This window comes from Mesocricetus auratus, unplaced genomic scaffold, assembly GCF_017639785.1.
Source record: "Mesocricetus auratus isolate SY011 unplaced genomic scaffold, BCM_Maur_2.0 Super-Scaffold_100009, whole genome shotgun sequence".
NCBI classification, from domain to species: domain Eukaryota; kingdom Metazoa; phylum Chordata; class Mammalia; order Rodentia; family Cricetidae; genus Mesocricetus; species Mesocricetus auratus.
The window spans coordinates 30,684,305-30,701,769 of NW_024429193.1; the positions used below are offsets into that span (position 1 = coordinate 30,684,305).

Consider the following 17,465-nt stretch of genomic DNA (forward strand, 5'->3'; position numbering starts at 1 on the left):
CTTAAATACATTCGAGAGGCACTTGTGTGGTCTGAAAGTTTGTGTAGATGAACCCCAGCTGAAATGTGTGCGAAGGGGGCGGGGATTTCGTGAATAGCCCCGGAGAGGCTGGCGACCCAGGGCCGCTCCTGTCCATAGCGTGAACTGTCCTAAGGGGTCAAACTGTTCATCTTCAGTCCCTCTTTCAGTGTGCAATCCTACTTTAAGAGAACAAAAGCTCAAAGCATGCTGTTATCACGAAATGGGAGCCCAGTGATTTAAACTCATCCCCAACCAAGCCTTAGAAAGGAGGCGGATTGCGTGTAGCAGGAGAAAAAGTTGAAGTCAGGGGAGGGGTGAAGGGGTGGAGAGCTTTAGAAAACCTTTGTCCCTTCTGAGAAGCTTGAACTTTGAGATGGCCTAAAGCTCTAAAGTTTAGGGTAGGTGTCTCTGTGGGGAGGTCAGCTCTTCGACCTCACAAGTGGCGAGAGAGGACAAATGGTCCAGACTTCAGCAGATGACTATCCGGGCGTGAAGGAGGGAGCCCTTCCTTGTGCTCGTGGCTAGCCCGCGACGCCGCCAAGAGGGCGCGTGTCTACACTCTGCAGAAAGAAACTGCTGTGTAGCCAGAATCCTAACCCTCCGCTCGAGCTGTCCGAAAGGTGGAAAGATGACGAGAAAGTAAAATTAGCAAATCCCGAGTATTTTATATTTGTAGGGTGCCTGGGGCTCCCTTGTGAGTTAGGGGTGCAGGGAGCTGGGCGTGGGAACAATCCACTTTCTTTGTAAAATAATCCTGCTCTTAATTAATTGGTAGAGATTCTCTATATAGCCCTGGCTGTCCTGGAACTCACTCTGCAGACCAGGCTGACACTAAACTCAGAGATCCGTCTGCACCTCTGCCTCCCAAACGCTGGGATTGAAGGCGTGCGCCACCACCGCCTGGCCCAGTCCTGCGATTTTAAGTTTAGTTATTGACAGTGGAGGCAGAAGAGAGAGTGTGTTCCGCTTTCTGAGAGCTCTCTGGAACCAAGGAGCCGCAGGAAGTGGTGTAAACTCACACCTGCTGAGTCCTGGTTCCCTCCAAGCTCGGATTCTTACTCTTTCTTCCTCCTTAGATCCGGTGAGGGGAGGCTGGTAGCTCATCCCAGCGCCGGCCCCCTTCGGCATCGGAGGAACCAGTTAGGAACAACTGAGGTCAGAGGACTTTCTCCCAGGTCTGAGACCACTGCTCCAAGCCTAGCAGCTTGCTCTGGGTGACCCCAAGCCTCACACGGGTGACTCGGCTTGCCTCACCGGCTTCCCCCCAGTTAGCTCTGGGGAAGGCAGAGCCAGGAAGACTCTAATCACTGTGCTCCCCTCTTCTTCCCCACGAAGGAAAAGGACTCTCTGTGGGGAGATCCTGCCAGTCCGGCTAGCTCCCTGCTTGATTTACTCCGGTGAGGAGGGAAAAGAATAGCCGATGCCTGAATGTGAAGTTGGGGGCCTTCTAAGCAGTGAATTCCTCCCCAAGCCTGTGTGCCTGCAAAAAGGGACATTGGCTATCCAGGGAAAGTGCAAGAAAGAGCACTAATCGCTGAACCAGGAGACAAACGCGATTACCAGCCCCGAGCTCTGAGTCAGAAAGTCTCATAGACTTTAAGATGTTAATCCTCCGCATAATCCTTCCTTTGGCGTGTAGGAATAGTGCAGCCACAAGAGTTGTTTTGTTATTTATATTGGCGTTTAATAAAACTCAGCCAGTAGTGAATGGGCTGCCCACTCTCCAATGGTAATTAATTCCCTATTTCAGTGACCCAATTGTCCTGGGACAGAGCAGTGGGCCCGTCCTGGTGCCCCGTCCCCCTTTGTGCGGATACACTGCCCTCGCGCTTCAACAGCTATGGAAACTCATTCTTTTGATGTCATTCAAGGACTTTCCTTGGGCATCTTCTAAACTTCAAGGACCCTTTTCTTTCTCCATTTCATGAAAAGCGGTGCTAGCTTGACCACCTCAGTAGAATGTAATGATTTGGTGAAAGGGCCCTTTGGGGGTTGTGTTAGGAGTTAGAGAAAGGAAATTTGGCAGCCCACTGCCTTCAGGAACTGTCCCCAACCTGGAAAGTACAAACTTATGCAGAGAAATGGATGAAGATCTTGAAAGCTGATCCCCTCCCCCATTTTCCCACTAAGGAAAAGGAAAACAAAAACCTAGAAACACTTCTAGAAATGAACAAGAGTGTTATTTCTTGCTGGTATCTGTTATATAGAGAGGCTGGGTTGTAAATAAGTTTGATTTTCAGCAGACACGATTTCTCAATCTATGTTTTGGGGAAATAAGATTCTTATTAATTTATTCACTGCTCTCTCCCTCCTTCCTACATTCAAGGATACTCTTAAGAGCACCCAAGACATGCCAACCACTGGGTCAGCCTCGGGAGCAACGTGGGCACCATTCCATAGGTGCACGGAGCTTACACTCAAACGAACAGAATTTTGTTTAAACTACAGGAATCTGAAAACGGTACGCTCTATGAAGACAAAGCAGAAGCGTAATGGAAAGACGAGGAGGATACTTAATTTTCAAAGCTGTTAAGAGATATTAAAGCCCCCCTTAACAATTCAGGATATATATATTCTTTCATTCTCCCCAGTGTTACTCCAGCAAATCCTATGTGCCAAGCCAGGAGAGAGGCGCCCAGTCCGCACTCGGGGTGAACCACGCTTTCTCCTGGCTCTGCACTTGGTCAAAATATTGAGATCATGCTTCTGCTGGTGCAGGCCGAGCTGGCTCTCCCGGCCGGGAGGGGGCGGCCGCGGCTCGCCGGGCAGCGTTCCCCGCACAAGTAGTTCTTCTACTTCTTTATATGCACTTCCAAAAAAACTTCGCAAGTCACAGAAACAATTCAGAATTCAACTAAAAAAATACAGAGTGAACCATATGGCCTGGGTGGCTCGAGTCGGCTGCATTTTCCTCCAGACAAAGAGGGGATTGAGAGTTGAAGGAAAGGAGAAAAAAAACCTACTTTCCGGCTGATGAAGCTGTTGTCTGGAGGCAATGATCCCAAATCTGAAGGCTTTATTCCGGCTCCGACGGAGACGTGATATGTCATATGATTAGCATCTCTCATATTTACAAGAGAGGTATGGGCTGCCAGTCTTGAGAAAAGGGCGAGAGAAAGAAGGGGCATATGCTGAAATGGATTTAGCATTTGAAAGAGAGAAAGGAGATCGGATAAATACACTTAAACGAGGATTTAGTTTTACTCCTGTTGAGTTCTAATGGATTGTTGATTGAGATTTTAGGGGCCTGGAACCGAGGTGTCAGCAGTAATTTAAAGGAGGTATTCAGTCCGCCAGAGCCTCTTTTCTCCATCTCACCCGCACGCCCCTCCTACCCCTCACTCATTCACGCCTAGGAGCAGTGCGGGGCGGAGGCTTTTACAACACAACACCCGGCCTTCTTCCAGCACCCAGCGGTGGGAAGGGGCTCCTGCAGCCCGGGGCGGCGGGGGCTGGTGCGACCTTCAGGCCACACCTGAGCCTCGACAGCTCGCGACAGCAGCAGGAGCGCAGCGAGCAGGCGAGGTCGCGGCTCCCCCTGGCGGGACTTGGCAATACCACGCTTCCCGGGACCGCGGGGAAACTCGCGGGTCAGCGTCCACCAGCCTCACCGGGACCGAGGCGACACCCTTCTGGGGTCTCCACCTGCTGCATCCCGAGAAGATGTGCGGTACCCAGCCTGCGGATTCATAAGGGGAATAAAACGAGATAGACTTACCAACACTTCCCCTCGGGGTTCTGAATGCAGTTAAGCTTGAGAACAATGGCACATGGGCCTCAAGACTGTTGTGACAATTTCAGTCTAACCAGAAGTGAGGCCCAATAGGCCGGCAAGATTTTAACTCCAGACAGTGAGCGGGGCTTAGCCAGTCTCAGCGCACTCATGTGGTGTGCACAGATAAACGTTGTCCTTGCTGTTCACCCATCTCCCTCCCTCCTTCCCTCCCTCTGGTCTTTTTCAGAGACAGGGTTTTAGAGCACTGTATCCCAGTACTCTCTCTGTAGACCACACTGGTCCTGAACTCAGAGATCTGCCTGCCTCTACCTCCCGAGTGCTGGGATAAAAGGCATGCGCCACCATCGCCCATCTCTCTCATGTCTGTCTCTGTCTCTCTCTCTGACCAATGAGGTATGATTAACAATTAGCAATATACACATAGGATTCACTTCATCAGGCTTGGTGCCAATCTTCCATACACACAGATTCATTTCACTACCCCCTAACTGTTCATTTCTTATTAGATATCATGCATATGAAGTGTTAGTGACTACTTGCGCTTACTTGGTAGTTACTGCTCTTGCACTCATGTCTCCAGACTCATGATAGCCTATAACTCTACTCCTGGAGGGATACACATATGAAACCAGGCTTACACCCACACAGACACAGATACATATGCATAAATAAACATACATCTTAAATAAATAAAAATAATTGCAATTGATAGAGTGCTGTCCCTGGTAAGTCAACTGTGTCCTTATTTTTGAGGATTTTTAGAGTCTACTTTCCCTAGAAGAGAAAAACTAACTTCACGGTGCAATATTGTGTAGAAAAAAATTCACGAGAAAAAAAAAAACCCGAAAAGATAGTTTCTAAGAGTCTAACAAGAAACTTTGAAAGCACAAAATAAGCTATAAATTCAAACAAAAACTGTCAATATTAACTAAATCTAATGTTGACTGCAGCAAATAGGACAGTTTCTTTAAACTTCCCTTCTGGAAAAAATGTAATTCACTATCAAAAAAAGGGAGAGGGAAGGTACAGTTTTGTTGTTTTTGTGAATCTGGAATTCCATCCTTGGCAAATCTTCAGGCCATTTGAGTTCTGTTGGGTGAACACTTTCTCAGAAGCTGAACAATGAGAGGCTTGAGGAGACCGGCATTGTGCTTTAAGATAAATATCTAGCCACGCCCAAAGAACTGCACTGTGTGGGTTTGGCTTCTCTGGCTTCCTCTGACTCCCACTGTATCCGGTGATAACTGTCTGTACTGATACCTGGACACAGATTATTTGATCACAATAGACTAATTAAGAAACAGTTCTTCATTAAGGTAACAGCCTTGTTTTCCCCAACATGATTTTTCACTTCCTTATAAAATGTGTCACATGGAATTTTAAAATAACTAAAAATACACTCAAGTAGTCCATTAGTTTCAGTAGAATGGTCTTTACTTTCAAGCATCAGGCCAAAAAGGTACAACTGGACAGTGATTTTTAGCCATAATCCAGACAAACGGAACTTGTAATTTTATATTTAATAAGAAAACTCTGTATCTACTGAACAATTATTTCTCTTTAATCATCATGGTGACTTGATCAGTTAGAGTTGGAGCACCAAGTTAAGAGTTCAGGGGAACCTGTGGACATGATGGCTTTTCCTCTTCTGCCATTTTGTGATTGGTTAGTGATAATTGGACAATGCACCCCCCCCCCATAGGGTTTCTCTGTGTAGCCCTGGCTGTCCTGGAGCTCCCTCTATAGACCAGGCTGGCCTCAAACTCACAGAAATCTGCCTTCCTTTCCTGAGTGATGGGATTAAAAGCCATCTCAACCACAACCAGCTTTTTTGCTTGTTTTCTTACTTTTTTAAAGGCTAATTTATTTTTATTTTTTTGTTTTTCTAGACAGGGTTTCTCTTTGGCTTTGGAGGCTGTCCTGGAACTCACTTTGTAGACCAGACTGGCCTCGAACTCTCAGAGATCAGCCTGCCTCTATCTTCCGAGTGCTGGGATTAAAGGTGTGCCCCCCACCACTGCCCAGCCTTAAAGGTTAATTTCTAACACATGCATGCTGCAATTTTTGAGGTAAGAGAAACTTAAAGAAAAAAAAAAAAGGAGAGCCAGTGACTCAGGAACTTCTGTGAAAAGCAGATACACAGTGAACCATAACTATACCAGATAGGAACTCTGCACACTCATGCAGATCCCAAAGATACTATTGCCATTATCTGCTGTGGAATAGTCCTTCTGTCCATGGTGAAAATATGTTGCTCTCATTGTTAATAAAAAGCCGATTGGTTGATAGCTAGGAAGGATTTTCAGGGCAGAGAGAATGCTGGGAAGAAGAGTGGACTCTGAGGAGTCACCAGCCAGATACAGAGGGAACAGGACATGTACAAAATAAGTAACAGGTCATGAGCCAATGGCAACACATGGATTAATAGAAATGGTTAATTTATGAGAGCTGGCACTAGACAAGCCTAAGCTATTGGCCAGGCATTTAAATCAAGTGTTTCCAGCCTACATTTATTTAATGTCTTCCGCTTGACTTTGAAAGCATGCCTTTAGTTCTAGCACTTGGGAGGCAGGACAGTTAGATCTCTGAACTCAAGAGCAGTCAAGACCATATAATGAAATCCTATCTCAAAAAAAAAAAAAGCCAACCAAATACATATACTTTTAAAATGCAATAAAGTAAGTGGTGCTTTTAAAAAGAAGACAGTCTGTCTGATCATTCTACATTGTTTTCAGCAATGCTGACTGAATCCAAAGTCTTGTACCTGTGGTCAAGTGCTCTCCTACACAACTGGATCTCCAGCCCTGTTAATTCTTACATCACTTGGTGGATAGCATTTACTTACCTGTCTATCATGCATGTTAGTGCTAGTACCAAATCACAGATGCAAAGCACAGTCTGAAGAGCCACGGATACTGAAACTATCAGTTCCTTCACCGACACACAGTCTGTTTTGTACTGGGTACCTCATTCAATTAACTTGCTTACTCAACATGCATGGCACCTAAGAGCAAAATTCAAAATACCAGATAGGTCCTATAATACCTAAAAGGAGCCACAAGAACAATAAAATATGCCATATTCTCTCTCTCTCTCTCTCTCTCTCTCTCTCTCTCTCTCTCTCTCTCTCTCTCTCTGTCTCTCTCTCTCTCTCTCTCTCTCTCTCACACACACACACACACACACACACACGCAGCAATTTAAAAATGAATTTTACAGTCTGAGTATTTTGCCTGAATGTATGCCTGTGCACCATGTACTTGTGTACTAACCACAAAGGCCAGAGGAGGGTATCAGAAACCTTGGAACTGGAGCGATAGAAGGTTGTGAGTGACCATGTGGATGCTGAGAATTGATCCTGAGTCCTTTGGAAAAGCAGCCAGAGATCCTAACTTCTGAGTTATTTCTCCAGTCCCTCCAAAAGAGGAGGAAGAGGAGAGGAAGAAGGCACATTCCAAGAGTGGACAGAGCCCGGTGTTTGTGCTTCTAGAATGCTTGAAGGTTTCTCTGTGAGGGAGAGTATACCTTGCCCCCAGGAGCTGAGGTTAGAGTAGCATGTAACCAGTCCCTCATTGCCTAGGCTGACCCATAAAACAAGCTGCATGCACGTGTCATGGAGACGTGAACTATACGATTCTGTTGCCCACTTCCTAATTCTTTTTTTTTTTATGACTTAGATTTAATCTTTGGAATCAAACTAAATGGAAAGCTTACAATGGAGAAGAGATGCATGTTAGTGCTTCCATTTCCTAATTCTTTACACACACACAATCTCACACACTCATTTCTCCACTCAGACTTGTCTAATTAGAGAGCAGAAAATTAAGGAAAACCAGTAACTTAGAGACTAACAGAAAAGGTTTAGATTTTAATCAACACAACTAGTGTTTCTGGGCGGAAAGAATGGAGGATTCAGAGAGAGGTGAACAGTATTTTTCCTTGACTGTATAATCAAGTCATATTAATGCAACCTGGACCAAACTTACTTTCTGCTCATAAGTAGCTAACAAAGCAGGCATTTCAAATCAGTGCTGAGTTAATGTTTTTAGAGCAATTATTTAATTTTCAAAGTCCAATTACCTGTCAAGTAAATCACCAATTTCCAGTTCATTCTTATTTAATATAAAAAAATCTAATTAGTATAAAGCTACTTCACAGCTGCCTTCAAATTAAACTGTAGTTGAGAGCATGCAGCCTCAGGGGTTTCCTTTGGCATTTTCCAATCAAACGTGAAAGAATAATGCCAAAAGTTATGTTTTGTTTTGAAGTTTAAAATTGGGCTTTGTAACTTCAGAATTTAACTTGTAATATATGCTTCCAAACACAGGATTGGCTAGCGACGGAAGAGAGAACCATAAAACAAACATGTTGTCTTCAACCCACCTTTAATTATCAAGTCATGAGAATTTTAAGAATGATCAGCTCGGCTACTAACACAACCCCAGTTAAGCACCATTTTTCTTTGCTTTAAGTAGCATGCTGGATCACAGCATTACAAAGTTCCCTTTCTTCTATTTTATTTTCTCATTTTTGTTTGTATAGAAAATAGGCTTTTTTTATGACATCCTCACACATACTTAATCATTGTAGCTTACTCATATTCATTCACTCATTAGTCCTTTTCTTCTATGGGCCCGTCTTCTCCCCCAATAGTCTCCCTTTGGCTTCCATATCAGATAGGTAAAGATCTGCCTCAAAATAAAACATGTCACATTTGTCTTTTTCCCATTACCCATTCTTGCTTCCCCTCCCTTCTCCCCTTAAATGCCTTCTACCTACATAATCCACCTTCGGCTCACATGTCACATCTGACACAGGGCTGATTTCCAAAATATACAAAGAACTCAAGAAGCTAGTCACCAAAACACCAAAGGATCCAATTAAAAAGTGGGGTACAGAACTAAATGGAGAATTCTCAATAGAGGAATACAAAATGGCTGAAAGACACTTAAGAAAGTGCTCAACATCCTTAGCCTTCAGGGAAATGCAAATCAAAAGAACTCTGAGATACCATCTTACTCCTGTCAGAATGACTAAAATCAAAACACCAATGTGGAGAAAGGGAAACTCTCCTCCACTGCTAGTGGGAATACAAATTTGTACAGTCACTTTGGAAATCAGTATGGCGGTTCTTCAGGAAAATGGGAATCAGTCTACCAGAAGATCCAGCAATTCCACTCTTAGGCATATACCCAAAAGATGCACATTCATACAACAAGACCATCTGCTCAACCATGTTCATAGCAGCATTATTTGTAATAGCCAGGACCTGGAAGCAACCTAGATGCCCCTCAACTGAAGAGTGGATAAAGAAAATGTGGTACATTTGCACAATGGAGTACTACTCAGCCAGAAAAAAAAAGCAAAACAAAACAATGGAATGTTGAAATTTGCAGGCGAATGGATGGAACTAGAAGAAACCATCCTGAGTGAGGTAACCCAGTCACAAAAAGACAAACATGGTATGTATTAACTCATGTATGGATTTTAGACATAGAGGAAAGGATTACCAGCCTACAATCCACACTGCCAGAAAAGCTAGGAAACAAGGAGGACCCTAAGAGAGACAATACATGGTCCCCCGGAGAAGGGAAAAGGGACAAGATCTCCTTAGCTAAACCGGAGCATGAGGAGGGGAGAGGGAGATAGGAGAAAGAGAAGGGGAGAAGAGGAGGGGAGGAGAGGACATGAGAGAGCAAGAAGATGGAGTCAGGGGAAGAATAGAGAGGAAGAAAATAAATACCATAATAGAGGGAGCTATTACAGGTTTAAAGAGAAATCTGGCACTAGGGAAATGTCCAGAGATCTACGAGGTTGACCCCAACTAACAATCTAAGCAATAGTGGAGAGGCTACCTTAACTACTCGTCTCTGATAATGAGATTGATGACTACCTTATATGCCATCCTAGAGCCTTCATCCAGTACCTGATGGAAGCAGAAGCAGATACCTACAACTAAACAAAGAAATTCAGTTGCAGAGAGGGAGGAATGATGAGCAAAGGGGTCAAGACTATTCTGGAGAAGCCCACAGAAACAGCTGACCTGAACAAGAGGGAGCTCATGGACCCCAGACTGATGGCTGGGAAACCAGCATAGCACTGTCTCAGACTCCCTGGATGTGGATGACAGACTGGAGGTCTGGTTAATCTATTGAGTCTCTGGCAGTCGATCAGTATTTATCCCTAGTGTACAATTGGACTTCAGGAGCCCACTCCACATAGAGGGATACTCTCTCAGCCTAGACACATAGGGGAGGGCCTAGGCTCTGCCCCATGGAAAGCCTCACCCTCCCTGGGGGGCAGAAAGGGGATGGGAAAGGGAGTCAGTGGGGGGCAGGGGAGAAGGGGAGGGAGAGAGAACTGGGACTGACATGTAAAACAAGCCTGTTTCTAATTCTCCTGGGTACTAGAATTAAAGGTGGGTTTCACAACTGGCCAATATAGCCTTTAAAAAAATCCAATTAAATTTCTTATTTGACAATTACACACACACACACACACACACACTACTACTATTACCACCTTCTCTCCATCTTGTACCTATTACCCTCCTCTTCACCATGAGTCTTTTTAGAGGTACATTCCTTCTATCTACTTCTGTATGGAATTTTTATCACAGAGGGATGTTGAATTTTGTCAAAACAAACAGCTCTTGTTTTTCAGCCCAATAGCTAAGTCTTTTTAATGACAGTTTACACCTTGAATTCTTGACAGGGATTGGCTGATTGTCGTACTTTTGTTGTTTTCCTGTTTGGTTCAATTATTGCTTTTATTATCTCTCCCTATTAGTATTAGGGTTTTCTGAGTTGAACACAATTGATTCTTCACTAGTTCTTTTGTTCATTTTATTCCTCTCATGAAATTCATTCTTTTCTGTACTCCCATGATTGGGCTTCTTCCACTGTGTGGGATTTCTTTAATACCTTCTGCAATGCTGGCCTGGAGGTCATGAGTGCCTGTCTTGAAATGCTTGTTAATTTCTCTGTCAAGTTTAGGAGACAATTCTGCTAGATATTTGACTGGTAGTTGTTCACATTAATGGCTTGACCTCTCATTCCATCCTTTCTTGACTTTGCGAATCTCTAGGAAGGTCCCTCACAGACAGGTCTGTCTCTGTGAGTTGGTGCTCTTCTTTTTTTTTTTTTTTAATATTTTATTTATTTATTATGTATACAGTCTTCTGCCTGTGTGACAGCAGAGGGCACCAGATCTCATTCAAAGTGGTTGTGAGTCACCATGTGGTTGCTGGGAATTGAACTCAGAACCTCTGGAAGAACAGTCAGTGCTCTTAATCGCTGAGCCATCTCTCCAGCCCGAGTTGGTGCTCTTCTTAACAGCTTTCAATGTCTCTTCATTTTATAATCTTGGCATTTTAGTGGTACACACACATACATGCAGGCAAGACAATCATATACATAAAAATAAGTAAACCTTAATATTAAAGCAAATAAAAGACAGACATATCTCCATTAGTCTTAAAAAAATAAAAATCACTTGAAAGCTCTCACTAGCCAAGAAAAGACTCAAAATTAAGAAATAAAGAACACAGGAGGTTTGAAGAACAAAGTTCAGGAATTCATTTTAAATATTAGTTGTTATATTTCACAGCCCACAGGCAAAACACAGCTCTATAATACTTCCTTCAAATATTCCTTATACATTGTAAAGACATGTGGGGAGTCTTATCTTTTACTTCACATGTCAACAAGCACTTAAAAAGAATAACTCCTGGGTTGGGGATGGCTTAGCAGGTAAAAACACTTGCTGAGCAAGCATGAAGACCATAATTTGGGTATTAGCACCTACATGACAGGTTAGGTAACCTCCTATATGTCTGTCACTCCAGAACTGAAAAAGACAAGGAATAGCAGGAGAATCAAAGGGGCTTGCTGTTTGCCAACCTAGTCACAAAAGCATGAGCTGTAGGTTCAGAGGAATAATGTAGGGACACTTGCTGTCACCAACCCTACTCACCCATGTACACACATATGCACAAACATTCGTACACACCCACCCACACAAATGAAGAGAACAACTATTGTTATACTACAAGTGTGGATGGACTTACTTGTTCTTTCCCATAAGTGTGGTCAGAGGACAACCTACACAAGTCAGTTCTTCCCACTGTGTACCACGTGGGGGATCCAGGATTGAACTCAGGTTGTCAAGCTTAGCAGCAAAGTGCCTCTATCTACTGCACCATCCTGCCAGCTCTTGACTGGTAAGCTTTTATTACAAGAAAATTCAAGGAAAAAAATTCCTGTATTCTTGAAATAAATTCTAAAATAATTCTTAAATACTAAATGACGTGGGTCGGTCACTAAAATGTTTTATTTGCTAAAAATAAACATACTGATATCAATTACGATCAAGACTACCATTGTTTTCATCTGGATATGAATATACTCCTTTATTAACAAGTCTAAGAATCATGTGGACTCAAGTGGTTTAAAACTTACATCCATATATTTATAGAGCAACTATAAATATAGAAAGACTGAAGCAATTTGTTAATGAATATCTAACTAGTGGATTTCTAAGTAGTTTTGTTTTCTTTTATATAGCTTCTGTATTTTTCTATGAGGAGAACATGTTAGCTTTAAAACCAAAAGGGTTTTGTACATTTACTCTACATAAATACCAGAAAGTACTGTACACATAAACACATAGGAGGGGTCTTGAAGATGGCATGTCCTGTCCATTCCCCCTGGATACGTACAGAATCTACTGAGTGGGCATGGTGCTGTGCCCACCTTCTCTTTTGTAGCTGTTTTTATTTTGAATAGCTTTAGTTTTTAAATGGTGGGACAATTCACATATTTCAAGCTCAGAAGGGTCTGCCAGTGGTCTGGACTGGCGCTGTGCTGTGGCACACGAACTTTTGAGACTACTGTGTATTCTTTATGCATACAGATATTCAAAGGAATGCTTTCCTGACTCTTGTAAAATTTGTTTCTTTCACAAACAAGACATCTGCCTGTCACACAAACATCTGCCCATCTTAATTTAAAATGCAGACCTTTTTAAATAGCAAACTTTTACATGCACTTATTTGGCATGTTATTTAAATAAAGTAACTTTTATATCAGGGGCTTTTTTTTTTTTTTTTTTTTTTTTTGGTTTTTTGAGATAAGGTTTCTCTGTTGAGCTTTGGAGCCTGTCCTGGCACTCATTCTGTAGCCCAGGCTGGTCTCAAACTCACAGAGATCCGCTTGCCTCTGCCTCCTGAGTGCTGGGATCAAAGGCATGCACTACCAACGCCTGGCGATATCAGGGGCTTTACAATAAAGACAAAAATTTAAAATATACAGTGTAAAAAGATTCTGAATTTACAATATCAACACTTCTGACCATGTTTTTTGTTTTTTGTTTTTGTTTTTTTGGTTAGTGAGAATTATCCTTAGATTTTTCTTTTTCCTTTTTCTTCTGTTTCTCTTCTGCTTGTTTTTCAAAATAATCTCTAAGAAGACGGTCCAGCTGTGGCTCACACTGGCTTGCGTGTTGCAATCCATCTTCCCTTCCTTAAAAGATACAGAACATAAGAACAGCTCTTTACAGGGGTTTCCACGTCCTTGTCCCTTCAAGCATCTCCCAAAGGGACATGAGCCCTAGCTGTTCCTCACAAACCACCCAGGGATTAATCCCCCAAAGTCAGGTTTGATAAAAAATGCTTGAAATGAGGACATTTTTATTTTACCTTCACAGTGCTGGATCACACGCCCCCACAGTCGATTTTTCCTCAAACAGGACAAACTTCCCACAATCAACAAATGCCTCCTTCCTCTGGTCAATGCAACATTCATTCGTTTTTCTGAATCGATGAATCCTACTTGTCTTGTCCTCACACAGGACAGAATAATGATTTCCTTTTCAGCGCCCTGAAAGGCATCCACAGTGGACACCTGCACAGTTTTAGCATCAGGATGGTCCATGTCCGCAGCACTGAGTAAATGGCAAATCTGTAGAGAAAGGACAGGCTCATAAAGTACAGATGATGAAAAACTTAGTTCCCACACTGATCAACACAACCATTCGGAGAAAACTAATTCAGGAACATTTTTATTTCCTTCTTATGGCTGTGTGAATTTAGGTAGAAGGTTTCTAAAATTAAAAATGACATTATTATTTATGAAGCATAACCAAGTGATGATTAACCTATTGCAGGGATTTTATTTATATATGTTAATTTGAGCAGATAAGTAGCTAATAATGAAAAAGAAGAAATACTAAGAGAGAAAAGATTAGGAGACTGTACTTAGAAATAACTGGATCTTACATACATTAATGCCTGGTATTCATCCTTAATTTACTGATGAAATGTAATAAATGCAAAACATTTTGCAAAACAGAGTCTCAATTCCATCTGTCCCCAGACACAAAGCATACACCACATTTTCTTCCTCTAATCTGTTTATTTGCATTTTGTCCCAACAGCTGTAAAGTGAATTTAATTAAGCCTTGTTAGGTTTACATTGAGTTATGCAGAAAAAATCCAGGCCAGAAAATACATCAGAATGTTCTTTTTTAAGTACACAAATGACAGTCCAGAGTCTCAGGCACCTACTGCAAATGTAATATCAAATATCATAGAATATAATGTTTAATATGTGACAAATATCATCGCATGTAGCACACACCTTATACATCTGCGATTTGTATAATGTTATCACCCCAATCATGGAGCCCGCTACTCCACTTGCGATCAGTGATTGGATTAACTTGAGTGTAAAAGCAGCTTCTGCCACATTTTGAAAGCTGTTCTCTCTTTCAACCTGGAGTAAGAAACAGATCCGAAATTATCTTCCCAGAAAGGCCATGGGAAGACTCAGGGAAACCATACAAACAACAACAATAAAATTAAACCAAGAAATATAGTGATTCCCATCAACCCTGATGTCACTCACCTGCTCCGCTCCTGTGACGTTATAGAAACATAGTGTGGGTAGCCACTCCACTACAGGGCTCCTCTCTGTCTCTGAAATGCCATTCACCAGGGTTCCTTCATAAAACAGATCATTAGCTATGGCACTGATCACAGGGTGACAGCGGTATTGGGTTCGCAACACAATGGGCTTGTGGCCCTAAGAAATTTAGATGGAGGAAAACAAAAAATTAAATACAGCATTTCCTTTTTCCCAGAGAAAGAGAAACCATATTTAAAACTTTTTAATGTTACGTCAACATTCTTAAGATAAATTACAACAATGAGAGAACAGATTACAGATAAAATATTTAAAACAAGTTACAAAAAATGTGTTCATAGACTATAAAACCATAAAATATAGAGTAAATCAAATCTTAGTGTTCACTCCCCCAACATTATGTTTTTATAATCTTCCTGGAGTCTGGCCTAATAACTAAGGCCCTTTAATATTAGGCAGGCCTGGTGTATAAGCCTGTGATCTCAGCTCTAGGGAGGCTAAGGTGAGCAGATGGCAAGTGCAAGCTCTATCTAGACTCAACAAGGAGTTCAAGGCCAACTCAGAGACTGTCTCAAAGTGCCAAGTGAAAAGAGGGCTGTGGTGGTCGCCCAATGCAATGTGTTGCCTAACATACACCACACCCTAAGTTCAGCACCTGCTACCACACAAGAGTTACGGTCAGTTTGTTCACTTTCTTCCTTGATAATTCAGAATATTCACGGCAGCTCCAGCTCTCACCACCTCAGCAAGCTTCCGGGGCACACTACCTACAAAACTTCCTGGTGTTACTAAAACATCTTGAGTAGATGCAAAGCATGTCAGTAACAAACTTATATAGCAAGTGTAGAGTTAATGACCCCACGATCGAAAACTGCTACAGAGCCACTGTAACAAAACAGCCGATAATATTGGTACACAGTCAAATAGAATAAAGCATCAAGAAGTGAACCCACACAGATGTCAAACCACACACTAAAAAGACAGCTTCTTCAGGACTGGTGCTGGGGAGAAACACCGTCAAGAGCAAGAATGAAAGTGAAGTTCTGGGGCTGGAGAGATGGCTCAGAGGTTAAGAGCACTGACTGCTCTTCCAGAGGTCCTGAGTTCAATTCCCAGCAACCACATGGTGGCTCACAACCATCTATAATTCAATCTGGTGCCCTCTTCTGGCCTGTAGGCAGAACAGTGTATATGTAATAAATAAATAAATCTTAAAAAAAAAAAAGAAAGTTCTGTCTCTCAACCTGCAAAAACCCTAATCCAGGAAAGATCAAAGACCTCGGTATAAAACCTGAAACTCTGCAGCTGCTAGAGGAGGTACAGGCAGGGACAAGGATGCAAATGTAACACCAAGAAGCGGCAAGTGGGATGGCATGAAATTGAAGTTTTCTACATAGCAACATAAACTATAAACAGAATGAAGAGAGCCTGGTGAATGGGAGACAATCTGCCAACTATACATCTGACAGGGAATTAATTTCTAAAATCTCCAGAGCGCTCCCAAAGTGCCAAAACTCAACCATTAACCCATCATTAAATGGGAAAACTGACTACACAGTTCTCAAGATAAATACACATGGTCAATAAATGCATTTAAGTGTTTACCATCCTAGGGCATTAATTGTTGCCAAGCCTGAAGATCTGATTTTGATCCCTGGAGCCCACGTGGTAGGGGTTCCTATCATGTTGTTGTCTTGTGACTTCACCTGTATCATGGCATGCGAGCCCCTTACTTTGCCCCAAAATAAGCAAATGTAAGAAGAAAATAAAATTAAGCCTTCACCATCCTTAGCTATTAGGGAATGCAAATTAAAACTGTTTTGAGACCCCACTTCACCCAGTCGGTATTACTATCAAGAAAATACACGACGGGGACTGGAGAGGCCATGCCATAGCTAAGACCCCAGCACCTACATGGCAGCTTAACCACTTAACTCCAGGCCCAGGGTATCCAATGCCCTCTTCTGGCCTCTGCAGGCACTGCACACACATGGTGCAGACATACATGCAGCAACCACTCATATGCATAAAAACAAATACAATCTCAAAAATAAAATTAAAAAAAAAGAAAAGCAAGCACATGGTGGCAAATGCCAGTGAACACGTGGGGAAGGAAACCTTTTGGTCTCACATTGGTAGAAGTGAAAAGCAATTTAGCAACTATGGAAAATCAGTATAGAAGTTCCTTTTAAAAAACACAACTTAAAAATATAAATATGTGCTTTTCCTTAAGTTTACAAATTCAAATATGATCCAGATATAACATTCCTTGTGTTTTACCTAAAGGACTGTAAGTCACAGCAAACCACAGACATACTTGCACAGTCATGTTTCTTATTGCACTAGTTACAAAAGCAAAAACTATAGAACCAGTCTAATCACTCATCAATAGAGGAGTAAATAAAGAAAACATGGGGGCTAGTGAAGTGCCTCAGCTGGTAGAAGTGCTTGCCATGCAAACCTGATGACCCGAGTTCAATCCCTGGGACCCACAGTGGAAGGAGAGAAACAATTCCCGAAATATGTCCTCTGACCTCCACCTGTCTCTCTCCTCTCCTCTCCTCTCCTCTCCTCTCCTCTCCTCTCCTCTCCTCTCCTCTCCTCTCCTCTCCTCTCCTCTCCTCCCCTCCCCTCCCCCTCCCTCCTCCCTCCCTCCCTCCCTCCCTCCCTCCCTCTCTCCCTCCCTCTCTCTCTCTCTCTCTCTCTCTCTCTCTCTCTCTCTGTCTCATACACACACACACCAAAACAAATTTTAGAAGAAAAGATGGCACATACATATAGCAGCT

The 17,465-nt window shown here is 42.5% G+C and overlaps 1 protein-coding gene across 5 annotated transcripts in view; it reads right to left on the reverse strand.

Annotated features, from left to right (window-relative positions):
• Window positions 1-12,918: 12,918 nt before the first annotated feature.
• The window catches only part of Zgrf1 (zinc finger GRF-type containing 1), a 53,645-nt gene continuing 49,098 nt past the window's right edge, over window positions 12,919-17,465 (reverse strand). For all 5 annotated transcript variants that reach the window (XM_040751819.1, XM_040751822.1, XM_040751821.1 and 2 more), the window contains 4 exons: window positions 14,662-14,838; window positions 14,395-14,529; window positions 13,455-13,716; window positions 12,919-13,278 (listed from right to left, as the gene is read on the reverse strand). In XM_040751819.1, the coding sequence (XP_040607753.1) occupies window positions 13,142-13,278; window positions 13,455-13,716; window positions 14,395-14,529; window positions 14,662-14,838 (711 nt within the window). In that variant the 3' untranslated portion in view covers window positions 12,919-13,141. The remainder of the gene's footprint in view (window positions 13,279-13,454; window positions 13,717-14,394; window positions 14,530-14,661; window positions 14,839-17,465) is intronic.